Genomic DNA, 27,750 nt, shown 5'->3' on the forward strand with positions numbered 1-27,750 from the left:
GATTTTTGCTGTCCAAAACTTAGGCAGTATGAATTGGACACATTCCATCAATGCGGGCATCTAAAATGGTTTTAAGGGACTGGCCACTGATATTTTTCTAGAAAACCCAAACAGACACTGGATATTCTGGTACATGGAATATTGGCTGTCTGTGTACGGTATCATTTCAAACATGTCTGGAAATGTCCGGTGTATAAAAATCTAGAATTAATTATGCCGACTGATGAAAGTCGTAAAGAGGAAAAAAATAAATCAAAATGCAGAATTGCGGGGGGTAGGTGGGGTGTTTATTATTATTCACCATAGCTCCTCCCTCCTAGCATATACACCCCCTGGTAGCCAGTCCTAGCCAGTTTAGTGCAAAAGCTGAAGGAGGACATCCACCCACAAGTAGAGACAGAGCAAAACCCGGAACAACCGGAACCTCTGTCTACAACAACAACAGCCGGTGAAAACACACAGAACAAGAAACCTGCCAACAGGCAACAGGGAGGGTGCTGGGTCTCCCATGTCGGAACTATAAGAAAAAGAATTTATGGTAAGTAACAAAATTCTCTTTTTCTTCATCGTCCCTTATGGGAGACCCAGACCATGGGACGTTCCAAAGCAGTCCATGGGTGGGAATAAACAGAAAAACTGAGAAGTAGGCGAAACCTAACTTCACAAATGGGCGACAGCCGCCTGAAGGATGCGTCTGCCCAAGCTCGCATCTGCCGAAACATGAGCATGCACTTGGTAGTGCGTCGAAAAGGTATGCAGACTAATCTAAGTGGCAGTCTGACAGACCTGCTGAGCCGTAGCCTGGGCCTGAAAGCCTAAGAGGCACCGACAGCTCTGGTTAAGTGTGCCTTGATCCCCGGCGGGAGAGGCACTTGAGTACACTGGTAGGTATCGGAAATGGCCGACCTAATCCAACGAGCCAGGGTCGGCTTAGATGCCGAGAAGCCCTTACGCTGACCAGTGGTCAGCACAAAAGAGAGGTGCACCGCCTAAGAACACATAGATCCGGAGCGCCCGCACCAGATCCAGAGTATGCAACGCCTTTTCCAAGCGATGAACAGGAGCCGGAAAAAAGGAAGGCAGGGAAAATGCCCCGGTTAAGGTGGAAGCAGCAACCACCTTAGGGAGAAAGTCCGGAGTCGGACGGAGAACCACCTTGTCTTGATGAAAAAACAAAAAAAGGGGTGACTCCGAAGAGAGTGCAGCCAAAACAGAGACTCTCTTGAGGGAAGTTATGGCCACTAGAAAGACCACTTTCTGTGAAAGACGAAACAAAGAAACCTCCCTAAGAGGCTCAAAGGGGGGTTTCCGGAAGCCGTGAGGACCGGATTAAGGTCCCAGGGCTCCAAAGGCCGCCGGTAAGGGGGAATGATGTGAGATGCGCCCTGCATGAAGGAGCGCACCTGAGCCAGCCGGGCGATACGCCGCTGGCACAACACTGACAGAGCCGAGACCTGTCCCTTAAGGGACAGGAGGGTCGGCAAGGCCAAAAAGGCCAAAGGATACTTCCGAGCTCGAGTCATAGTGGAGATGACTTCAGGAGGGATACCAGAAGTCGTCAAGATCCAGGACTCAAAAGCCACGCCGTCAATCTGAGAGCCGCAGGATTCTGGCGGAAAGACGGACCTCGTGAGAGAAGGTCTGGACAGTCCGGGAGATGCCATGGCACCTCTACGGACAGACGGAGCAGGTCAGGGTACCAAGCTTGCCTGGGTCAGTCTGGAGTAATGAGAATGACCCGACGGCCCTCCTTTCTGATCTTGCGCTGAACTCTGGGCAAGAACTAGAGGGTGAAACACGTAAGACAGACGAAGCTGGGACCAAACTTGAACCAGTGCGTCTGCCGCAAAAACCTGAGGATCGTGGAGCCACGGTTTGACGGCTGAGATAATCTGCCTCCCAGTTTTCCACGTCTGGGATGTGGGCTGCGGATATGGTGGACTAGGAGTCCTCCGTCCACTGAAGAATGCGATGAACCTCCAACATTGCCAGGCGGCTGAGTGTCCCGCCCTGGAGGTTGATGTAGGCAAACGCTGTAGCGTTGTCTGACTGGACTCGAATGTGCCTGGCCGCCAACAGATGGTGAAAGGCTTAGAGAGCTAGAAACACAGCTCTGATTTCCAGCACATTGATCCAGAGGGCTGATTCGGACAGAGTCCAAGTGCCCTGCGCTCCATGGTGGAGATATACTGCTCCCCAGCCGGATAGACTAGCATCCTGGTGAGGATCACCCGGGACGGGGCCAGGAAGAAGCGTCCCTGAGACAGAGGGGCCGAAGCCACCACTGAAACGAGCCCCTGGTCTGTGGCGAACCCACCACCCCGTGGAAGGAGGAAGTCCGCTTGTTCCAACAGCTGAAAATATCCAGCCGCAGAGGACGCAGATGGAACTGGGCAAGGGAATCGCTTCCATTGACACCACCATCTGATCCAGCACCTGTATTAGGTGCCTGATGGAACGACGTCGACCGCCAGCGGAGGGACTGCTGTTTGACTAAGGGCAGCTTCACAAGTGCCGACAGAGTCTCGAATTGCGTCCCTGGGTACGTGAACTTCTGGGTCGAAGTCAGAGTGGACTTTGACAGAATGACAAGCCACCCAAATTGGTTAGAGTGGCGAGAGTGAACGAGGCACTCTGCTAACAGTCTGCACTGGATGAAGCCCAGACTAGAAGGCCGTCCAGGACAAAAGGATCACTGCCAACCCCTAGAGGTGCGGGACCGCAATCACAGCTGCCCCGATCTTGAGAATACTCGAGGGGCCGTGGCTAACCCCAAGGGAAGAGACACGAATTGGACCACTCTGATTGCAAAACGTAGCCAACGCTGGTGTGAAACTGCGATTGGCACATGCAGATAGGCATCTCTGATGTCGATGGATGCTAGGGAATCTCCTTGGGTCATTGATTGATCGCAGAGACTCCATGCGAAAATGCCGCACCTGAACCTGCATGAGAAGCTTGAGATCCAGGTCGGAAGGCACCGCCCTCTTCGGGGACTAGGAATAGATTTAAGCAGAAATCTCAGAACCGTTCCCAGTCGGGAACCGGTACAATTGCTCCATTGGCCTGCAAGAATGCCACAGCCTGTGAGAAGGCGGCGGCCTTGGAGCAGGGGGGAGTTGACAGAAAAAAATCTGTTTGGCGGGCTGGATAGAATTCTATCCTGTAGCCGTGGGAGATGGTATCCCGCACCCACTGATCGGAGACGTGTTAAAACCATACGTCGCCAAAGTGGGAGAGCCTGCCACCGACCAAGGACGTTGCTGGCGTGGCCAGATAGCCAGGAGGAGGCTGACTTAGTGGCAGCATCTCCTGCGGTCTTCTGAGGACGCGGCTTCGTGCGCCATTTGGGTTTACGATCCTTGGCTGAGCTAGTGGACGAGGCCGAGGGCTTAGAGAACGATCAGATGGAGGAACGAAAAGAACGAAACCTCGACTGATTCCTGCCCTGGACAGGTTTGTGGCATGGAAGAACTCTTCCCGCCAAGAGCTTCCTTAATAATTTCATCCAGTTGTTCCCGAATAGTCTGGTCCCAGCAAAAGGGAGCCCAGCAAGGAACTTCTTTAGAAGCATCTGCCTTCCACTTCCGAAGCCACAGGAGCCTGCGGATAGCGAGGAAATTAGCCGAGGCCACCGCAGTGCGGTGAGAGTCTCCAGCATGGCAGACATGACATAGGATGAAAAGACTTAAGTCTGGAAGTTAAGGCAACCATTTCGGGCATAGAGCCCCTGTGAGGGAATGCATCTCCTCTAGAGAAGCAGAGATGGCTTTGAAAGCCCGCACTGCTGCAAAAGCTGGGGAGAACGAGGCCCCTGCCGCCTCCATACAGATTTGGCCAGAAGGACAACCTGGCGGACAGCAAAACCTTAAGCGAGGAGCCATCAGCCACTGATACAACGGTCCGGGCTGAGAGTCTAAACACCGGAGGGACCACCTTTGGTGAATGAGCCCACTCCTTGACCACCTCTGGTGGAAGGGGAAAACTGTCATCAGAACCACGCTTTGGGAAGCGTTTGTCAGAGCAGACCCTGGGCTTGGTAACAGTGGCCTGAAAACTGGAGTGGTTAAGGAACACACTCCTTGTTCTCTTAGGCAAGGTAAACTGGTGCCTTTTTGCCAGAGAGGGTTGCTCCTCTGATACTGGCGGATTGAGGTCCAGTACAGAATTAATGTACAGTGGGATCCTTAGAGAGGTGCCGTCAGCCACTGATACAACTATCCGGGCTGAAAGTCTAGACATCGGAGGGACCACCCTTGGTGAATGAGCCCACTCCTTGACCACCTCTGGTGGAAGGGGGAAACAGTCATCAGAACCATGCTTTGGGAGCGTCTGTCAGGACAGGCTCTGGGCTTTGTCACAGTGGGCTGAAAACTGGAGTGGTTAAGGAACACACTCCTTGTTCTCTTTAAGGTATACTGATGCCTTTCTGCCAGAGGGGGATGCTCCCCTGATACAGGCGGATTGAGGTCCAGTACAAATATAATGGACGCAATCAATTCATTAGCATCTGCATCACCTTCGGACAGATCAATGGTACATGAAGTAGCGTCCGAGCCCCTATTAAAGACATCCTCCTCGTCCAGTGAGTCAGCTCGTGAATCAGAGCTGCGGGACGGGGAAGGACAGGGGACCCTGCGTCTCCATTTTAGAAGGATGGGGTCTGAGACCAGATGAAGAGTTCCCTGTGAGCTTTGCTGAGCGAGCCGTAGCAGCAGAAGCGCCCTGAGAAGGGGGCTAATGCATGCTCAGCACCACCGGAGCCGGAGCAGCTGGAGGGACCACTGATGAGCCTCCAGCCTGAGTGTTTATGTGCTCGGTACAGGCAGTACGAGTCTACATGCAGTGCATATTAAGAACAGCCTTGCAGCCTTGCTCTGATGTGAGACATGCTGCAGAAGTGGGGGCTCTGTCCAGAATGACCCCCAGCAGAGTATATAAACAGAGAATATAAGCAGCTGCACAACCGGAGGTTGTGGCTTGCCAGACCGTTTAACATACATTTCTGTGCCCTCCAGTCCCCCAGCCCAGGCCCCCATTTGTCACAATGTGGTATCTCTGTGCCTATGCAGACATTGAGAACGCTGAGAAAATGGCGACCGGAGCGAGGAGAGGGGGCAGGGCCTACTCTGAGAGCGGGCAAATGAGGTAGACAGGGGAGGGAATCTTTCCTCAGTGAGGAGTGTCCATTCCCTGTGCTGAACAGCCGCTGGGCGGAGCCGCACTGTCCCTCTGCATGACTGACATGCAGGGGCAGTGAAAACTGAAACTAGGCCTCAGGCGAAGCCGGGGCCTAGATTTAAACATGCGGCCAGCGTGCAGGCACCATCGGCGCGGTTCTCCAGTGAAAACTGGAGAACCGGCCGGAAATGTTAACACAGTCATAAAACACACTCTCCCCAATAAATAAAGTACAAGGGACCCCTGGAAAGACCACTTTCTGTGGTAAAAACGTCTCAGTACTTAGCTTGTGAGACGCAGGTGCCAGGTCCCTGGGAGGTGAGCGCTCCGTCCGGCAGGATCCTGAAAGGGCTGCGGATGGAGACCGGTCTCCTGCAAAGCAGTGAGAACCGTGATGGCTCCCACTTCAAGCCAGAGCCCCAGGGGATGGTGAAGGAGCGCGGCATGTGAAGGCTCCAGCCTTGTAAAATCAACCTTAACAGCACCGCCGACACAGTGGGGTGAGAAGGGACATGCCGGGAGTCCAGACTGGACCCGCTTTTCTTCCAAATCTTTGAAATCCAAAAAATCAAAAATCAAAAATCAGAGAATGCATGTGTGTGTGTGACCTCCTGAACACAAAGCATTGAAACTGGCTAGGACTGGCTACCAGGGGGTGTATATGCTAGGAGGGAGGAGCTACACGTTTGAGTGTAGTACTTTGTGTGTCCTCCGGAGGCAGAAGCTATACACCCATGGTCTGGGTCTCCCATAAGGAACGATGAAGAAAAAAAGAAACCTTCACACAGAGAAAACGAAAAAGGTTCTAAAGGGGTACTTTGCACATTGCGACATCGCTACTGTGATATCGTCGGGGTCAAATCGAAAGTGACGCACATCCGACGCCAGTAACGACGTCGCAACATGTAAAGCCTAGATATGCTGATAAACGATCGCAAAAGCGTCGTAAATCGGTGATCTGTGTAGTGTCGGACATTTCCATAATGTCGCACCAGTAGGAGATACGATGTTGTTCCTCGTTCCTGCGGCAGCACACATCGCTGTATGTGAAGCCGCAGGAGCGAGGAACATCTCCCTGCGTCCACCGGCTATGCGGAAGGAAGGAGGTGGGCAGGATGTTTACGTCCCGCTCATCTCCGCCCCTCTGCTTCTATTGGCAGCCTGCCGTGTGACATCGCTGTGACGCCGCACGACCCGCCCCCTTAGGAAGGAGGCGGGTTGCTGGCCAGAGCGATGTCGCAGGGCAGCTAAGTGCGTGTGAAGCTGCCGTAGCGATAATGTTTGCGACGGCAACTATCACAAGATATCTCATGTGCGACAAGGGCGGGGACTATCGCGCTCGGCATCGCCATCATCGGCAAGCGATGACGCAGCGTGCTAAGTATCCCATAGTCTTAAAAATGGTGACTTAAAACAATTTTGTTTTTTTATTTTAGAAATTTCTGAATTTTTTCAGCTCCTAAAAATATATGTATAAAAAAAAGCCGAAGAAGCTTGGTAATATTTAAATCCTAGGGACCTGAAAAATAATTTTCCAGATCATTTTTGCCACATAATGAATGTCGCAAAGAGAACCCTAAAAGTTGCTGGGTTTTTTTGCCCTCTCAACACAGTTGAAGTTTGTTTTCTCTATTCCACTAAACTACATTGTAAAATTAAGTGCCTAATTTTAAAATAAGAGTCATCATAATCAAGCCCTGATAAGGAAAAATAAGGTATAGTTCTTGGAAGAAGGGAAAGAATACGCAAACATGTAAAAAGAGAAAATCATTCATGGTTTAAAAGTAAGCCCATGGAGTCCGTAAAAATAAAGAACAAATACTCCTTTAAAAAGGTCCCCCTGTCACTGATGGTCTGCAGCCTTGACATTCTAACCACGTTGGGGGACACAGTCAGTAGTATGGAGGAGCATTAAGGGGTCTGAGTATCATTTTATCTTTTCTGACCCCAATGGGCCCATATTATACATAACAGATCTAGTGGACAAGCTTTAAAAAGAAGACAGTGATGGGGACAAATAACATCTTGGTGGCTGACCCCTTGCATCCTGGCTCAATTGCACGGAGAACTACCAGACTGGCCAATCTAGCAGTTGATCTGGAAGAAGTCAGTGAGAGACAACCTAGATGATTTCCAGGCTCCGTTTCAAATTATGTCATCTATGAAACGCCACAGCACTTTAGAGTAAAACATAGATACCTACAATGAGGGGTTTGTCCCTGATTCATGCTGGAGATGGTTGGGGAAGTGTGAATTATCTGATGGGTTCCTTTTAAGCCTCTTTCAGACGATAGCACAGGTCTGCGACTATAAAGCTGTTTGATTATTTTTATCTAATTTCCATGTATTTTAATGTGCTGAAAATGAAAAAAATATTGAAAAAAAAAATCCTGGATGTCAGGATTTGCCACAAAATGCAAAATTCTCTTCAAATTTAGTACATTTTTCATAATTTGATATATTTTTTTTTTTAGGGTTTTGAAAGTCAAAATTAGTATTAATTCACATCAATGCATTGAAGATATAAAATGCCAAAAAATATACCGTATTTTTCGGACTATAAGACGCACTAGACCATAAGACGCACCAGACCATAAGACGCACCCTGGTTTTAGAGAAGGAAAATAGGAAAATAAAATTTTAAGCAAAAAACGTGGTCATGACATACTGTTATAGGGCGAGGATCTACTGCTGACACTGTTATGGGGGGTAATGTCCCCCAATTCTCTGCTAAGGTACCCCATCCTGGTAATGATCCTCCTGCCTTGTATATATACCTCATCCTGGTATATGCCCTTATCCTGCTATATACTGGCATCCTGCTATATACCCCCATCCTGATCTATACTGCCATCCTGCTATATGCCACCATCCTGATATATACTGCCATCCTGGTATATATTCCCATCCTGTTATATACCGCCATCCATCCTACTATAATCCTGCTATATACTCCCATCCATCCTGCTATATACTCCCATCCATCCTGCTATATACCGCCATCCATCCTGCTATATACCGCCATCCATCCTGCTATATGGCATGTATTCTGTATCGCACAAAAAAAAAAAAAACAAACGTTTATACTCACCTTTCCTTGCTCCATGCAGCATTGCTCCTCCCCCTGTCTGTGGAGGCAGCAGTGCCGCTGATCTGTGTGGAGCTGTTCCCCTGCAGCATTGCAATGTCCTGCTATCTGCTGGCTGACCTGCGTGACTAGCGGCGCACACAGCGATGACGTCATCGCTGTGCTCACCGCTCTCTACACAGATCAGCTCACCGGCAGACGGGAGAACATCGCGATGCTGAAGGGGAACAGTGAGTATGCTGTACTGATTCAACTGCCCCCCACGCTGATTATGATGTGCGGGGAGCAGTGAATACAGCCGCACATGATCACTGCAGGCTGTAGTTGCCAGGGGCGATCACGGCAGTCTGTTTAATATGCGCGCACCCCAGCCCATCATTCCGCCCACCTGTCAGTGCTGGCTTCAGCGCTGAGGGATGATGGGCGTGCATATGTAATGAGCAGGCCCACGTGGTCACAGCAGGCGCTGCCACAGCCTGCTCGTGCCCCCGATGGCCCGCTCCACCGCAGCACCCCCATTCCCGGCGGCAGCCCTATATTCAGACCATAAGACGCACCCCCTACTTTCCCCCAACATTTGGGGGGGAAAAATTGCATCTTATGGTCCGAAAAATACGGTAACTTTCAAAGAAAAGAACTTTCAGAGTGAGCTAATGAAACCAGCATCAACATTTTGTAAGCTGAACGAGCGGGCTCTGACATGCCCGGGCTGGTTTCAATTGTTTTATCTTTGTTCTCACCTGTTCACACTTTTTAATCTCAGTTCGTGTTAGCTCTTCATATTCAACTGTGTTTCCCAAAGTTAGCATTATGGCTCAGCGGAAGTGTATTAATTTGCCTGACAGTTTGTTACATTTGTGGTGAATATACAGTGTTGAAGCAACAGCTGAATATTACAGACTTTGTGAAAAAAGTATACTTCGCATATTTCTGACTAAAACTTAAATTTCAAAATAAAGCTTGGGTGCCTCAAAGTGTGCAAACTGTGTGTTGAGGACCTACGAAATTGGTTCAAGGGTAAAAAAAAAGCTTTCCGTTATGGGATTCCTATGGTATGGCGAGAGCAAAATGACGATTGTTACTTTTGTTCATGCGATGTGAAAGGGTATAATTCAAAATGGAAGCACTCCATTTCATACCCCAATATTCACTCAGCAATTCGTCCCATCCCCTATGGTACAGATATACCAGTACCCAAGGCCCCTGCTACCTTGGAAGGGATAACTATGTCCGATGAAGGTGGAGTCATACCTGAACCAGATGAATCAAGTTCTGACTTTGAAGAGGATACAAGACCAAAATTGTTTTCCCAGGAGGAGATGAATGATTTGGTAAGAGACTTAAATCTTTCCAAAGATGCTGCTAAGTTAGTTGGCTCAAGGCTCAAAAGCAAAAATTTATTGTTGCCAGGAGTGTCTTTTTCATGGTTCAGACATCATGAAGACGAGTTCGTTCCTTACTTTGCCCAGGAAGATAAGTTGGTTTATTGCATCGATGTCGAAGGTTTAATGGGTCAATTCACAATCCAATACGAGTCAGCGCAATGGCGCCTTTTTATAGATTCTTCAAAAAGAAGTCTCAGTTTTTATGCTTCCATCCCTGTAGGTCATTCCGTACACCTCAAGGAAACCTACAAGAGCTTGGAATTGGTTCTTCGTAAACTTAAATATGAAAACCACGATTGGCAAGTATGCGGGGATTTGAAAGTCTTGTGCCAAATACCCTTGTTGTCTGTGTCTATGTGACAGTCGAGACCGACAAAATCACTGGACCAAGAAGAATTGGCAGCCGAGGGTGCTCACAGTTGGTGAAAAAAATGTCCTCCAAAAAACTTTGGTTCCTCCCCATAAAGTTCTTCTACCGCCTCTCCACATCAAATGGGGATGGATGAAGCAATTCGTAAAATGACTTCCAAAAGATAGAGAATGCTTCAAATACTTGGTCACCAAGTTTCCAGGCCTCTCAGAGGCAAAATTGAAGGAAGGTGTGTTCGTCGGACCAGACATTAGAAGGCTTATAGCTGATCAAGAGTATATCAATACCATGACGCATCCTCAAAAAGAAGGGTGGATTGCATTTAAAAGAGGTTGTAGAGAAATTTTTAGGCAATAACAAAGACCCTGACTACAAACAAATCGTCGGACGAATGCTGAAAGCATTTCAAGCTTTTGGTTGCCTGATGAGTTTGAAAGTGCATTTCCTCCATTCCCACCTTAACAACTTTCCTGAAAATTTGGGAGCTGTGAGTGAAGAGCAAGGTGAACGATTCCACCAAGACATTAAAGAGATGGAAAGAAGATACCAGGGAAGATGGAGCATTACAATGATGGCAGACTACTGTTGGACGCTTCAGAGAGACATTACAGATGCTACCCACAAGTGTAAATGTACAAAGAGAAGCCTCACAGGGAAGAAGAATCGATTTTAGTGTGGGTTAGTGAGCTCATTGCAGTTAAAAAATTATTTTCATGAAACATTTGTAATAAAAAATTTATTTGATGAGTCTATTTTCATTTATTTTGAGGTATTGTCTTATTTAACATAGTTGCTTAAATTGTCAAAAAACGTGATGTCCTATGACAAAACGGAGGTCATTTTCGGATTCAGCGCACTCAAAAACAAAGATTACGTGGAATAACCAAAACAGCTCTCGAAAACATTTTTTTGCAGACCTGTGTAGTCATTCTTGAACGAGGGCTATCCATGTTTTTCATGGATAGCACTTGTACGTATAAGTTTATGGGGTAGTTCATAAGTCAGATTTTCACGTCAGACAAATAGGAATCACAAAAGCATGGAGACTTATTTGATATTGATCTTATAGTTGTCAAACAGCAGCTCCTGATATAGGAGAATAGGCCACTTCAAATTAGAGAAATCAGCATTCAGCGGCTAAAATATAACTTTTAATCTATTCCATTAAAATTTAGATTAAAATATGTAATAACCCAAAGTTCTCTGGATTGTTGTCATTAGATACAACACTCACATTTCCAGAGAACCTATGACACAACAAAACAAGCAAAAAAACACAAAATACACAACAAAACTGAGTAAGATGATTATCACTCCAATAGGGACAGTGGTCCAATATATGAGTATCTAAAAAATCATCAAAAACAACTCAATATAATAAACAAATAGTGCACGGTGATCCTCAAAGAGGAATTCACCAATTCAAATTTAGTAGAATGAGTTAGGAATGATCTCACCCATTCTTGCAGCTTGGGGTACACAGGACTTCCTCTATATGGGTCCACACAGCATCAGCTGGCCCTACAATTGACCCTAGGAAATCTTCATAACACCTGACACCCCAAGGCTTCTGCTCTTACAAGAACAGACCACATCTAGTCCTCTCTTATGCCCCTACAATGTTCCTGGCCCTCGTCCCGACGCGTTTCATCACTTCAGACTCATCAGGGGACTTCAGTATTACATTAGAGGTTAAAGGTCCTACACCCAAACTCACATAGGAGCTGAGGCAGGCATAAAAGAGAGTATATAAGCATAGCAGAGCCAATCATAAAATGCACTCAATCAGAAACTTACCAATGGCCAGTTTCATCCCCAGGTGTTTTATGTTCAGTCATTATTATCACTCTCCAGAGATGTAAAGCCACGCTATATGGAAGAACATGGTGGCTGGATGCAGCGTGCGTTCCAAAGTGAAACATACATATCCGGTATGTGAATCACATCCGGGATCATTCCGGGTGTACATCAACAAGCCAATCAGGAAACGCTATAACGGTGCGCCTATCAGCAATTACAACCCCTCCAGACGTAGATACTAGGGGCGTGTTTATCCCTGAATGGGGCAGGTCCTAGAGCTACCAAGGCAAACCCCTTGGACGTTCTGCGCAGGCTTCCTGTGTGGAACGCACACATCCGCGCTCCACACAGACAAAAGGACACCGAGTGCAAAAAACACGTCACATCCGGTCTCACTAGGCAGGCGCATCACCAGGGGCATCGCACATATCCAAGACCTGTCACAATTAGGGCGTGCTCACTGCTAAGTGACGCATCTCACAGGGAAACACCTCTCAGACGCTCCGTGCAAGCCCCTGTATGGAACGCACATATCCGCGCTCCACACCATGTAAGGGGATATTCAATGCCGGATGCTGTCAAATACAGGTCATTTTCGGATTCAGCGCACTCAAAAACAAAGATTACATGGAATAACCAAAACAGCTCTCGAAAAAAAATTTTTGCAGACCTGTGTAGTCATTCTTGAACGAGGGCTATCCATGTTTTTCATGGATAGCACTTGTACGTATAAGTTTATGGGGTAGTTCATAAGTCAGATTTTCACGTCAGACAAATAGGAATCACAAAAGCATGGAGACTTATTTGATATTGATCTTATAGTTGGAGCAAACACCACTGCCCGAGCAAGTTTGGGTCCATGGAAAAAAATCAGATGCGAGAAGGACTAGTTACGTACTGACTCATTTACACTAAACTGTGGGTATTTTCCTAAACAAAGCAAGAGCATTTTAACTTTGCCCATAAACCAACCATGAACAAGGAAACTCTTCCCCAATGGGAATAAAATAATAGTCACCTGTAGATGATACTGTGGTCACTCCATCAGGTATTGCATTCTAAAGAAAAGAAAATTAATAATAAAATAGGAAAAAGTAAGTTATAACACTGAGGAAAAGCTTTACGGAAAACATTTTGGGACTCTATATAGAGGTGCAAGAAAATCTGAACCTATACACACAGGAGTGACAAACAATGGCTGAACCGTGAATGTACGTACCAGCATAAGTGGCAACCTAATGTAAAGGATGAGAGGGTACTGTGCTTGTGTGACGCAGGGTATATACAAATACAGTATATGTGTGTAAGAGCATCTGTGAACTGATACCAAATAAGCTGTGAGAATACAGGGTTTATTCACGCCAACATGGAAACTCCCTTTGACTGGACTCAGAATATACAGTACCATAGTCGAATACAAAGCTGAGCCTTTTAATGATAAAAGCAACATTTTTGGAAGGAACTCTACTCAGCTCTGTTCCAAAGCAGGGAAAAATCTGCATATGACTGACTCTAGAAAATGTAGATTTAGCAATGCAAAATACTCCATTTTTAAACCCGTGTGACATAATGTTGTAATTTCTGTGATAAAAAGACGTTTTAGATCCTACATCAAAAATCCTAAAGGAATTACTTGCTTCAGTTGCTCTTGAACATTTTCCAACTCCTTCTTCAATTCTTCAGCATACCATTTCTCTTCCTAAATCACAAAAAGACAATATATTTAATTAAAAAAAAAAAAAAAAAAAAAAACAAAATACATTCATATGACTCAGGGTGAATGTAAAGTCTTCATATAGGAAACAATTGGCCTGAAAGATTCCCGGTTATGTCACTGCGGTCCTATGAAGTGGCCGAGTCCACATGATTTGTATTCCAGGGAATAGTAATGGCGACAAAGAAATTATATGAAACCTGAAATCACCTACAAATAACTCAACATGCAATTATGGGCGAAAAACAGATGTTTTACCGTGATTAATCTTCACTAATCATTTTTCACTCCAGTTTCTCCATTTTACTGATATTTTTACACACAACTGTTTTCGAGATGATAGCATTCAACACTAAAGTCCAATTATGATAATTAGTGCTCCCTAAGGAAGACGTGGGGGGGGGGTTATTAATCAATCAAAAATAAAATATTAAGTTTGGACCAAGAGAGCCTCAGTGCTGGAAAGGCCAGGATTTGGAGAGGAGTACTGCTTAGTTTTTAGCTCATAACATTTCCTGATTACTAGTTATAGCTACACTCCTCAACATTGAAATTGCAACACCAGGAAGGAAAAGAATAGAAATATGGATCTATAAGGATCGAAAGACATTAAAGGGAACCGGTCAGCTAATTTACGTGTTCCAACCTAGTAGCAGTATGATGTGTGGGCTAGTAACCCCTTCCTACCCATCCCTGTGTTGTAATAATGTGTAATGTGAATGTAAAAAAATGTGTTTTATTACTTATGTGTACCCTATGTAAATGATCAGAGGGTCAAGCCCCATTGGCGTCGCATCGGCCTGTGGGCGTTCGCATGTTTTCCATGGTATCCCGCCCTTGTGGGCCTGATACCATGGATTTACATCAGTGATGTGACCATCGCTACTTCAGATCTTGTGCATGCGCACTTACCATTCTCGCAGCATTGTTATCCGGGTGCTTGCTTCTCGTCTTCAGATGCGCTCTGCGCAAGACCGGAACCGCAGGAGTCTTCTGAGCATGCGCAGAGCGCGTCTAAAGATGAGAAGCAAGGAAGGCTGCAGGAATGGCAAGTGCGCCTGTGCGGGATCTGAAGTAGCGACGGTCACGTCGCTGATGTAAATCCATGGTGTCACGCCCACAGGGGCATGATACCACGGGCAGCATGCAAACGCCCACAGGGCGATGTGACGCCCATGGGGCTAGAGCTCCTGCTCATTTACATAGGGAATACATAAGTAATAAAACATTTTTATACATGCACATTGCACAATATTACAACACAGGGATGGGTAGAAAGGGGTTACTAGGCCACACATCACCCTGCTACTAGGTTAGAACACAAATTATCTGACAGGTTCCCTTTAACAAACATGCAAATGATAAAAAATGAACACAAAATTGTATCTACATTCCAACTATGTGACAGGTGCTGTCTAGTCATCATTAGTAACTGTGATAGAAGTTTTTGTTCCATCCTGTGGAGAATATTTCATGCTATAAACTTCTAGAGAACCTTTCTAAAGAAATTTAATTCCCAACCAAAGATAACATTTCCATGAAATGTCAGATAGAAAGCAGCTACTAAATAAGACAATACTAGTCTATTTCTGGAGGTCTAATGAAAGAAAGAATAAAATAAATAAACCTGGAGTGGTACTTTATTACTCAACTTATCCACCACACATTTACAGTGCTTGTCTACATATAGTAAACATATAAAATTTTCATCCAGGTATTGGATTTGTGCTGGTGCTGTGGAACCGAAAAGGGGACAATGTCTCATATTTGGTGGGAGTGTTGCAAAGTAGGGCCTTTTTGGGACGCAGTATTTAGGGCTCATGTTAAAATTACGGGAATTTGAGTCCAGCCCTCCCCCCAGGTGAATATCCTGTCTATATTACAGGGCTCCATTGGGACTCAAAAACGGGGTCTACTCAGATTCTGTCTGAGAGCAGCCAGTTCAGTTATTCCCAGGCATTGACGCAGAGCGGATACCCCACCTGTGGAGGAGTGGCTCAAAGAATTCTCACACAGTGATCTCATGGACGAACTCCCGGTTAAGGTTAACGATACGAACGATAACCATGTCAAAATCTGGCAGCCCTGGATTCTTTTCCAAGAGACTCCGGATTTTTCAAGGATATTCGTTGCCCCAGGGCCTGTAGGTGTTTCTCTTTCTCTCTCCGCCCCCCCTTTTTTTCTATTCTTCTCTTTAACCTCTTTCACAATACTTGATACTTATTTTTTTGTACCTTACCTCTTGTTCCCTACTCAACCTCTTTTCTTATCACCCTATGTTCTACCTCTTGGCTCTGACTTCTCTGCCCTCCCTATGGATCGTTCCCTCTTTTCTCCTATACCCCTCCCCCCTCCAATTCTGTTATGTAATGGAAGACGAAAGGGAGATATATCTTTATTACCCAATACCCGCAGATGGGTTACACTCAGAGCTTCTTCCAGACCGAAGACGCAGAATACGGATTAGCGTCAATTACCGCTTCTTCTGGTGTAAAATGGATATTTGAACATATAAATTCTCCAACTAACGGGCACTGATGTTTTTCTGTTTGTCTTTAAGTAACGTTCATGAACCGAATTTCTGATCTGAATGAAACCATTAACACCTGACCATTGGACCCTGCGCGGTCCTGCTTTACCCCTCCTTCCTGTATGTTATACCTTGTTATGTAAAAATGCAATTAAAGTTTGATCAGAAAATTTTCATCCAGAACAATTTGGTACCTGATATATAATTATTGCAACAGTTTTCATTTATAATAATGGGTTTACTTTCGATAGAACCTGCAGATTTACAAATTAAAAACTAATGCAATAAGAATCTAATATCTAAATCACGGTGTGATTTATAGAATCCTTTGCTAACATATGTGTAAAGACAATGGAGCTTGATTTTAGTACAGGACACTTCTGTTGCTCCAAGCATAGGCTACCGTCTGATCCACTCCCAGCTGTCCCTACTACGGTAAGCAGCACTAATCTGAACCATACCATACAGCTCCTGCTAACCTGTGCAATGTGCGTATCAGAGGAAATGAGCAGTGCGCTAAACATAATACGGGCTTATCAATGGATTACAAAAATGTATTTCACTGTGCATGCGCTCACATTTTGCCCCATGAGTAACTTGTAACAAACTTATCAAAATAATACGGACCTTAAGTGATGCTTGTAAGTCTTGTACTTCCTGCCGAAGTAGCAATAACTCATCCCTAAAGAAAGAAAACAAATTATGCTACAGATTTTACTGTAAATTATTCAGGACAGATATTTCACAATGGAGGCCTATTATATTGGTGACCTATTCTTCATGTATGTCATCAATAATAGCTCAATGGGTGTCCAATATCCCCCACTGATCAGATGTTTTCAGCTTCAACAGCTGGATGTAAAATGGGTATGGAGCAGAAACAGCTGTTAGGTTATGTGTCCACGTGTGCGTATTGCACCGCAGCGTAACTGCATGCGTCCTACGTCCCCAGCATAATCTATGAAGATTGTGCATAATCCATGCGCACGTTGCTTTTTAGAACGCAGTGATTTGCATGCTGCCAAATCGCTGCGTTCTAAAAAGCAACATGTCACTTATTCCGTGCGCTTTGGATGCAGTCCCCGCTCTGTCTATGGTGGGGGGCTGCATCCAGAGCGTAAGAAATCGGCTTTTTTTCACTGCATTCATTACGCTGTGTTTCTGCAGCCTAAGGCCATGTGCCCACGGGAAGAGTGTAATGCGGTTATATCCGCAGGACATTCCGCAGGAGCTCCCAGAAATCCGCAGCACAACTTTGTCTGTTTCCATGCTGCGGATTATTTGCAGAATGTCCTGCGGTTATGGTGCGGGCATTCTGCATTGAGGATACAGTACCATGGCTTCGGCACTGCATCCTCAATGCAGAACAAGTGCTGAAGTGATCGGGGGAGTTCATACTTCTCTCCATCGCGCAGCACCTCGCTTTCCGTGTCACTCTGTCAGCGCCTGGTGCACTGTGCTGGAGGTGGGCGGGCCTGCACTAGCTCCGGATGTCACATGACCGGAGCTCGTGCAGGCCCCGCCCACCTCTTCCTTCCTGTACCTGGATCCACCGCACTCCTGTGCACTGGACGGAGAAAGTGACTCCGGTGAGGCAGGTAAGTATATGGGACCCTGCGGAAAAATCCGCAGGAATAATTGACATGCTGCTGATTTTTCCGCAGGGAAATCCGCATTATTTCCGCTGCGGAAAAATCTGCAGAGTGGGCACAGCAGTTCCCAAATGTCATAGAAATGGCTGGGGAGTAGCTGTGCTGCAGATTTTTGAAAAATCCGCAGAATTTCCGCGGATTTTCCACAGCGTGGGCACATAGCCTAAGAGTTTAGTTGCAGTACCTCAGAATGGCCACTACATAATGTATGGAGCAGGAACAGCAAGGCTCTGTACAATGAGTAATGGCCAATTTCCAGTGCTGCAGGCCAGATCTTATTATGTAGTGCCCTGGACTCCGCTCTAACTGCCCTCCAATCCCTCCTCTATATGCTGAATAATGGCTCTATTACCCATAGAGACCGTTAAAGTCGCTTCTCTCTTAGGGAGAAAAATTAGGGTACATTCAGGGCAGAGAGTCCAGGGCACTGCACACGAGGAGCCCAATTCTCCACTACTTACTCTTCTGAACACCTTCAACTGCGGGGTGAGGCGGATTAAAACTTCTTCACAGTCGTCCTTCCATTTCTCACAAAAGTGTGCACTCTATATAACTGCTGACTTATGGCGTAGAAATGGGCCAACCCGCAGATGTTCCGGTTTGGTGGGTCCAGTTGGATTTTAAATAAAAAAATTAAAAAAACAGATTTGGGACCAGAGCTGAACATCTGCCCGGGTGCCGAACCCCATATAAACCTATGTGGTCCTGAAAAATGTGCTGTAAAATGGTGGTAGAAAGGGCTAGGGGGATTAAAGCAGGAGCATTGTACTTACAGTCTCCCGCGTGGCTGTAACACTACTTCAGTGTCCGCTCATTAACCATCATACATATTCCCTGCTTCCCCCACCCCGTCAGTCCCCGTGTGTGATTGGTTGTAGTGAGACCACGCCACCACCCTGTGTGACAGCATCTATAATTGTTTACAATCACACACAGTCTGCATCCCTATAGTGTAAAAATAAAATAAATAGGAGTAGGGTCCCTACCATATTGTGATACCCAATGCAGATCAAGCATACGGCAAGAAGCTGCAGGTCCAATCATGTGCTTATCTTGGCTGTGTATCAAAATAAGGAGGGACGCTATGCAGCTTTTACTTTTTTTTTTTTTAACTATTTAAATAAACACAGCATGTGGACATCCCCCACCCAAATTTTCATACCCAGCCTTGATAAAGCAGACAGCTTAAAGCTGCTTGTTTCAGGCTGGGAAGGCCCATTGTTATTGGTCCCCACCAGCCTAAAAATAGGCTGTGAAAATCCCAGCACTTTACACAGCTTATCCTGATTGCCCTGGTGCGGTGGCAATCGGGGTAATATAAAGGGTTAATGACAGCTCACAGCTAAGCCCTACATTAGTAGTAGAAGGCATCCATGATACCTCCTCAATTACTAATACTGGAAGTGAAAAGAAAAACACAAAAAAAAATTCTTTATTTGAAATAAAATACAAAAAAAACAGTGTTCTACAATTTATTAACCCTAAAACCCAGGTCCGATGTAATCCATATGAGGTCCCACAACGATCCTGGCTCTGCTACATACTGAAGTAGCATTGCGTGGGCACATTAGAAAACATGACAGTCCGCTAAAACTTCAGACAGAGACTGACAGAGGTCTCAAACCCCTTCTATTACTAATCTAGGGCTTAGTGGCAGATGTGAGCTGTCATTAACCCCTTATATTACCCCAACTGCCACTGCACCAGAGCAAATCGGGATTAGCCAGCAAAAGTGCCGGGATTGTCACACATAATGGATGCGACAATTCTGGGAGGCTGCAGGCTGCTATTTTTACGCTGGCAGAGGGCCCAATAACCATGGGCCTCCCTAGCATGAGAATAGCAGCTGTCTGTTTTATCATGGCTTGGTATCAAAATTGGGGGGACATTGGCAGACCGTTTTTTAAAATTTATTTAACTAGTTAAAAAAAAAAGTCCCAAATAAGGTTCCTCTTGTTTTGATACACAGCCAAGAAAAAACACATGGCTGGGGGCTGCAGCCATATGCTTTATCTGTGTTGGGTACCCTACGCCAGTTTATTTATTTTTACACTATAAGGATGTACACAGCATGTGTGATTCCAAACAATTACAGACGCTGTCCCACAGGGTGGGGGCACGGTTTGACTGCAACCAATTTCATGCTGGACTGACGGTGAATGAGGGAAGAGGGTTAATGAGCGGATGCGGAAGTGGTGTTGTAGACACGCGGGAGACTCGACACTTATAACTCTCCTGCTTTATTCCTTATTTTCTTTCTTTCTTTCACCCATCACTACTTTTGAGTTCTCACATTGCATGCAGCATAGATTCTCCATAACCAACACTCATGTGACCGTAAGTATGCGAAATGCACTTATATTAAGCGAAGCCGCACACGTCTAGTCGGAATGTGGACGAGAGTATGCATATCTCATAATTCCAGTCACACGATCACTTGGTTTCGCCGCTGATAACAGAGAATTCTCAAAGTGCGATGTGAGAATTCACAAGTTTGTAGTCATATAAAATTAACTGAAGACTATTGCAATAATCCTGGACAACTTCTTTAAGAACTCACACAAGGGTAAGTTTGCACAGTTTTGCAGATCTCATATCAAGCAGTCAGCTGTTTTGAAAGATGAAACTGATGCTAAATTCCTGTTAATCTAGAGATAAAAGACAACTATAACAAAAGGGAATCTGTCAGTAGATTTTTGCTATATAATCTTATAGCACCATTACACTGGACAAGAAAGCCTGATTCCAGTGATGTGTCACTTATTGGGCTTTTTTTCTCTCATAGAGATGTAGCAGAGATAAGAGTTAACCCATGTAAAACCCACCCAGGCCCTGACTGGCAGCTTCCTGTGTACACTGTACAATGTGAGCAAACTGCTGCTGAGTAATGAGGGTGGGGTTACACAAGTTAGCTGGACTGGGCTGCATGTGACCTATAGTCAGATGGTGTTATTGTCCTGCTGATAAAATACTGATAGCCTGAACACACTGCCTGATAAGTGATACATCATTGGATTCAGGCTCTCCTGACCTATATTATGCTGCTCTCAGACTAAATTAAAAAAAAAAAAAAAACTGCTAACAGATTCTTTTTAAGTAGAATAATAAAGCTTTGTTTAAATCTCTATTATGAATTACGCCGATGGTGTACACCAGCGAAAGCTTCCAGCATACACACCAAACGTGCCTATACAACGCATTCATCTTATGAAGGACAAAGAAGGGAATTTTGTTTACTTACCGTAAATTACTTTTCTTCTAGCTCCTATTGGGAGACCCAGACAATTGGGTGTATAGCTTCTGCCTCCGGAGGCCACACAAAGTATTACACTTTAAAAAGTGTAACCCCTCCCCTCTGCCTATACACCCTCCCGTGCATCACGGGCTCCTCAGTTTGGTGCAAAAGCAGGAAGGAGGAAACTTATAAATTGGTCTAAGGCAAATTCAATCCGAAGGATGTTCGGAGAACTGAACCATGAACCAAAAGAACAATTCAACATGAACAACATGTGTACACAAAAGAACAACAGCCCGAAGGGAACAGGGGCGGGTGCTGGGTCTCCCAATAGGAGCTAGAAGAAAAGGAATTTACGGTAAGTAAACAAAATTCCCTTCTTTGTCGCTCCATTGGGAGACCCAGACAATTGGGACGTCCAAAAGCAGTCCCTGGGTGGGTAAAAGAATACCTCGATAAAAAGAGCCGAAAACGGCCCCTTCTTACAGGTGGGCAACCGCCGCCTGAAGGACTCGCCTACCTAGACTGGCATCTGCCGAAGCATAGGCATGCACCTGATAGTGTTTCGTGAAAGTGTGCAGACTCGACCAGGTAGCCGCCTGACACACCTGCTGAGCCGTAGCCCGGTGCCGCAGTGCCCAGGACGCACCCACGGCTCTGGTAGAATGGGCTTTTAGCCCTGAAGGAATCGGAAGCCCAGAAGAACGGTAGGCTTCAAGAATCGGTTCCTTGATCCACCGAGCCAAGGTTGACTTGGAAGCCTGCGAACCCTTACGCTGGCCAGCGACAAGGACAAAGAGCGCATCAGAACGGCGCAGGGGCGCCGTGCGAGAAATGTAGAGCCGGAGTGCTCTCACTAGATCTAGCAAGTGCAAATCCTTTTCACATTGGTGAACTGGATGAGGGCAAAATGAAGGTAAGGAGATATCCTGATTGAGATGAAAAGGGGATACCACCTTAGGGAGAAATTCCGGGACCGGACGCAGAACCACCTTATCCTGGTGAAAAACCAGGAAGGGGGCTTTGCATGACAGCGCTGCCAACTCCGACACTCTATGGAGCGATGTAACTGCCACTAGAAATGCCACCTTCTGCGAAAGACGTGATAGAGAGACATCCCGCAGCGGCTCGAAAGGTGGTTTCTGAAGAGCCTTTAGCACTCTGTTAAGATCCCATGGTTCCAGCGGCCTCTTGTAAGGTGGGACTATGTGGCAAACTCCCTGCAGGAACGTGCGGACCTGCGGAAGCTTGGCTAGACGCTTTTGAAAAAACACGGAAAGCGCCGATACTTGTCCCTTGAGAGAACCGAGCGACAAACCCTTGTCCATTCCTGATTGAAGGAAGGAAAGAAAAGTGGGCAAGGTAAACGGCCAGGGGGAAAAACCCTGATCAGAGCACCAGGATAAAAAGATCCTCCAAGTCCTGTAATAGATCTTGGCGGACGTTGGTTTCCTGGCCTGTCTCATAGTGGCAATGACATCTTGAGATAACCCTGAAGACGCTAGGAGCCAGGACTCAATGGCCACACAGTCAGGTTGAGGGCCACAGAATTCAGATGGAAAAATGGCCCTTGAGACAGCAAGTCTGGGCGGTCTGGGAGTGCCCACGGTTGACCCACCGTGAGGTGCCACAGATCCGGGAACCACGACCTCCTCGGCCAGTCTGGAGCGACGAGGATGGCGCGGCGGCAGTCGGACCTGATCTTGCGTAACACTCTGGGCAGCATTGCTAGAGGAGGAAATACATAAGGCAGTCGAAACTGCGACCAATCCTGAACTAATGCGTCCGCCGCCAGAGCTCTGTGATCTTGAGACCGTGCTATGAATGCCGGGACTTTGTTGTTGTGCCGAGACGCCATGAGGTCGACGTCCGGCGTTCCCCAGCGGCAACAGATCTCTTGAAACACGTCTGGGTGAAGAGACCATTCCCCCGCATCCATGCCCTGGCGACTGAGAAAGTCTGCTTCCCAGTTTTCTACGCCCGGGATGTGAACTGCGGAGATGGTGGAGGCTGTGGCCTCCGCCCACAGCAGAATCCGCCGAACTTCTTGGAAGGCTTGACGACTGCGTGTGCCGCCCTGGTGGTTGATGTACGCAACCGCCGTGGCGTTGTCCGACTGTATGCGGATCTGCCTGCCCTCCAGCCACCGATGGAACGCCTTTAGGGCTAGATACACTGCCCTTATCTCCAGAACATTGATCTGAAGGGAGGACTCTGTCGGAGTCCAGGTTCCCTGAGCCCTGTGGTGGAGAAAAACCGCTCCCCACCCTGACAGACTCGCATCCGTCGTGACCACAGCCCAGGATGGGGGCAGGAAGGATTTTCCCCTCGACAAAGAAGTGGGAAGAAGCCACCACTGAAGAGAGTTTTTGGTTGCCAGTGAAAGAGAGACGTTCCTGTCTAGGGACGTCGACCTCCTGTCCCATTTGCGGAGAATGTCCCATTGAAGTGGACGCAGATGAAACTGCGCAAAGGGAACTGCCTCCATAGCTGCCACCATCTTCCCTAGTAAGTGCATGAGGCGCCGCAGGGGGTGTGACTGGGCCCGAAGAAGAGAGTGCACCCCTGTCTGCAGCGAACGCTGTTTGTCCAGCGGAAGCTTGACTATTGCTGAGAGAGTATGAAACTCCATCCCGAGGTACGTCAGTGATTGGGTCGGTGTCAATTTTGACTTTGGGAAATTGATGATCCACCCGAACCTCTGGAGAGTCTCCAGAGCAATGGTCAGGCTGTGTTGGCATGCCGCCCGAGAGGGAGCCTTGACTAGGAGATCGTCTAAGTAAGGGATCACCGAGTGACCCTGAGAGTGTAGGACCGCCACCACGGATGCCATGACCTTGGTGAAGACCCGTGGGGCTGTCGCCAGGCCGAAAGGCAGTGCCACAAACTGAAGGTGTTCGTCCCCGATGGCGAAACGCAGGAAGCGTTGATGCTCTGGTGCAATCGGCACATGGAGATAAGCATCCCTGATGTCGATTGATGCTAGGAAGTCTCCTTGTGACATCGAAGCGATGACCGAGCGGAGAGATTCCATGCAAAACCGTCTGGTTCTCACGTGTCTGTTGAACAGTTTGAGGTCCAGAACAGGACGGAATGATCCGTCCTTTTTTGGCACCACGAACAAGTTGGAGTAAAAGCCGCGACCACGTTCTTGAAGGGGAACGGGGATCACAACTCCTGTCCTCAGAGTGTTCACCGCCTGAAGAAGTGCATCGGCTCGCTCGGGGGGCGGAGATGTTCTGAAGAAACGAGTCGGAGGACGAGAGCTGAACTCTATCCTGTAACCGTGAGATAGAATGTCTCTCACCCATCGGTCTTGGACATGTGGCCACCAGGCGTCGCAAAAGCGGGAGAGCCTGCCACCGACCGAGGATGCGGTTTGGGGAGGCCGAAAGTCATGAGGAGGCCGCCTTGGAGACCGTGCCTCCGGCGGTCTTTGGAGGACGTGACTTAGACCGCCACGCATAAGAGTTCCTCTGGCCCTTCTGAGGCCTGTTGGACGTGGAGGGTTGGGACTTGGCTGAGGGCCGAAAGGACCGAAACCTCGACTGAATCTTTCGTTGCTGCGGTCTTTTTGGCTTGGACTGGGGTAAGGACGAATCCTTTCCCTTAGATTGCTTAATAATTTCATCCAATTGCTCGCCAAACAAACGGTCGCCAGAAATTGGCAAACCGGTTAGGAACTTCTTGGAAGCAGAGTCTGCCTTCCATTCGCGTAGCCACATGGCCCTGCGGACTGCCACCGAATTGGCGGACGCTACCGCTGTACGGCTCGCAGAGTCCAGGACGGCATTCATGGCGTAGGATGAAAAAACCGACGCCTGAGAAGTCAAAGACGCTACTTGCGGAGCAGAGGTACGTGTGACCGCATTAATCTCAGACAGACAAGCTGAGATAGCCTGGAGTGCCCACACTGCTGCAAAGGCTGGGGCAAAAGACGCGCCTATGGCTTCATAGATGGATTTCATCAGGAGTTCTATCTGCCTGTCAGTGGCATCCTTGAGCGATGAACCATCTGCCACTGACACTACGGATCTAGCCGCCAGTCTAGAGACTGGAGGATCCACCTTGGGACATTGAGCCCAACCCTTAACTACGTCAGCAGGAAAATGGTAGCGTGTGTCATTAAGACGTTTAGAAAAGCGCTTGTCCGGAAATGCTCTGTGCTTCTGGACAGCATCTCTGAAGTTAGAGTGATCGAAGAACGCACTCCGTGTACGTTTAGGAAACCTAAACTGGTGTTTCTCCTGCTGTGAAGCCGACTCCTCTATAGGTGGAGGTGGGGGAGAAAGATCAAGCACCTGGTTGATGGACGCTATAAGATCATTTACTATGGCGTCCCCTTCCGGTGTATCAAGATTGAGAGCAACGTCAGGGTCAGAGCCCTGAGCTGCGACCTCCGCTTCATCCTCCAGAGAGTCCTCAAGCTGAGACCCCGAACAGCGTGATGAAGTCGGGGACGGTTCCCAGCGAGCCCGCTTAGCCGGTCTGGGACTGCGGTCCGTGTCGGAGTCCTCCCCGTGAGACTCAGGTGTCACCCCAGGAGCACGCTGCTGCGCAGACCGAGAGGGGCCTGGGGGCGATGAACTCACAGTGCCAGAGGCCTGTGTAAGGACCGATCTGGACTGCAAAGCTTCTAGTATCTTAGCAGACCATCTGTCCATAGACTGAGCCATGGATTGTGACAGCGACTCAGAGTTTCTCAGCCAAAGCTGCAAACTCTGTCCCTGTCCCCTGGACAGTGGGGGCCGGGGGTTCTACCTGAGCCGAGGGCCCCACCAGTGCCCGAGGCTCCGGCTGAGCGAGTGCAACAGGGGTCGAGCATTGCTCACAGTGCGGGTAGGTGGAACCTGCAGGTAACATAGCCGCACAAGAGGTACAGGTTGCAAAATAACCCTGTGTCTTGGCACCCTTGCTCTTTGCGGACGACATGCTGTTGTCTCCTCTGAGAGTGATCACTGAGGGTATATAGCCAAAAGCAAAAACAATGCTGCCGAACAAAGAAAATGTATACAGATATATAAATAAATATATACACTTCGGCACCCTGGGGGGACCAGCACCGGTGACCGGTGTGGCTTACCGACCGCCCAAAGCGGTTGTGTGTCCACCAGATTCCCTGCCTTGGGCCTCCCAGAGCTGCAGAGCTCTTCCTGAAATCCTCCACCGGCAGAATGATTGTAAAAATGGCTGCCGGAGCTCTTAGGGGAGGAGGGGCCGTGGGCGGCGACTAATAAAGTGCGGGAATCTGGTGCCCCACAGTGATCAGTGAGGGGGGAGGAGGACACCAAAGTATGCTCCAGCCCTCACTGTCGACGTCAGATCGACCGTCCCGCCCTTACCCCTGACTGGCAGGCCCGGGGGCGGGAGTTATGGTACTAGGCCGCAGAAGCCGGGGACTAAATTTAATACCGCGGCCGACAAACAGGCACGGTTGGCGCGGTAGTCCCGGCCGTCCTAAACATACAGCAGCCGCTGCAGTGTCAGTGACACGAGCGCTCCATACACCGTCCCCAAGGGGACACAAGAGTACCTTTTGGATGCAGGGCCTGTCCCTGATGATATTAAGTCTCCTGTCCGGCAGATTCCCACAGGGGCTGCGGAGGGAGCCCGGTCCCAGTGCCTGGATGACCGGTTAGGATCCCACTTCTCCCAGAGCCTCTAAGGGATGGGGAAGGAAAACGGCATGTGGCTCCAGCCTCTGTACCCGCAATGGGTACCTCAACCTTAACAGCACCGCCGACTTAGTGGGGTGAGAAGGGAGCATGCCGGGGGCCCTGGGGCCCTCTTTTCTTCCATCCGATATAATCAGCAGCTGCTGCTGACTAAAATGTGGAGCTTGCGTGAATGTGTGCCTCCTTCAACACAAAGCACAAAACTGAGGAGCCCGTGATGCACGGGAGGGTGTATAGGCAGAGGGGAGGGGTTACACTTTTCAAAGTGTAATACTTTGTGTGGCCTCCAGAGGCAGAAGCTATACACCCAATTGTCTGGGTCTCCCAATGGAGCGACAAAGAAAGAGTGTTTTGGCTTCCCTCGCCAAATGTTTGTATAACCCAAAATGGTACAATATTGTACTATTCTTAAAAAAAAAAACAAAAACAAACTATACAATACATACACTATATTTTTTTTTTTTTTTTATATAAGGGGACTCCCTGGGCAACGTTTCCCACTGTATATCAATAGTGTGACACATAGCAGGTCTTGTGCAGAGGTACAGGTCAGTATCTTTAATGGGCAATCCATTGAAAACAGGCCCATCTTCCAAAAAACATCTAAACATTCTATATTGGTAGCTTAATTAAGCAAACATTTTATCATCGACATAATTCTGAATTAAACTACATGGCAATTTGAGGAAACAGGAGATTTAATGCCCAATATAAAATTATGAAATCAATTCACAAATAATTTTTTACTATTAGATAAAAAAAAATATAAAATATATATCTTAATGGAAAAGAAACAAGCCAAAAAACTAAATTGAACAACAAAAAATACCTTTCTGTAGAAGAATTGACCTCTCCTCCATGACCAGGGTCACTACAAGGCTCATGAGAAGCTTCATAATGTTTAAAAAGCTCTTCAGCTGTTCCATGGGATTTCATACAGAGAGGACAAATGAAGCCCTAGAAGAAAAAAATAAAAAAAATCTTCTGTTGTATGCAATGGTATTACGTTAAAACATACATGAAAAGTAAAGAGAGTAGCACAAGTGAAAAGTAAAGTAAGTGACCTCCACCTTTAAGAAAAAATTAAAATTATATTAGTTATATAATTTTGAATCCTTCG

At 47.2% G+C, this 27,750-nt stretch overlaps 1 protein-coding gene across 3 annotated transcripts in view; it reads right to left on the minus strand.

The window, feature by feature from the left end:
- EEA1 (early endosome antigen 1) overlaps nt 1–27,750 on the minus strand; it is a 302,741-nt gene that overhangs the window by 208,233 nt on the left and 66,758 nt on the right. For all 3 annotated transcript variants that reach the window (XM_075344800.1, XM_075344799.1, XM_075344801.1), the window contains 4 exons: nt 27,460–27,587; nt 16,696–16,750; nt 13,458–13,523; nt 12,843–12,882 (listed from right to left, as the gene is read on the minus strand). In XM_075344800.1, the coding sequence (XP_075200915.1) occupies nt 12,843–12,882; nt 13,458–13,523; nt 16,696–16,750; nt 27,460–27,587 (289 nt within the window). The remainder of the gene's footprint in view (nt 1–12,842; nt 12,883–13,457; nt 13,524–16,695; nt 16,751–27,459; nt 27,588–27,750) is intronic.

The sequence above is a fragment of the Anomaloglossus baeobatrachus genome, chromosome 4 (genome assembly GCF_048569485.1).
Source record: "Anomaloglossus baeobatrachus isolate aAnoBae1 chromosome 4, aAnoBae1.hap1, whole genome shotgun sequence".
NCBI classification, from domain to species: Eukaryota; Metazoa; Chordata; class Amphibia; order Anura; family Aromobatidae; genus Anomaloglossus; species Anomaloglossus baeobatrachus.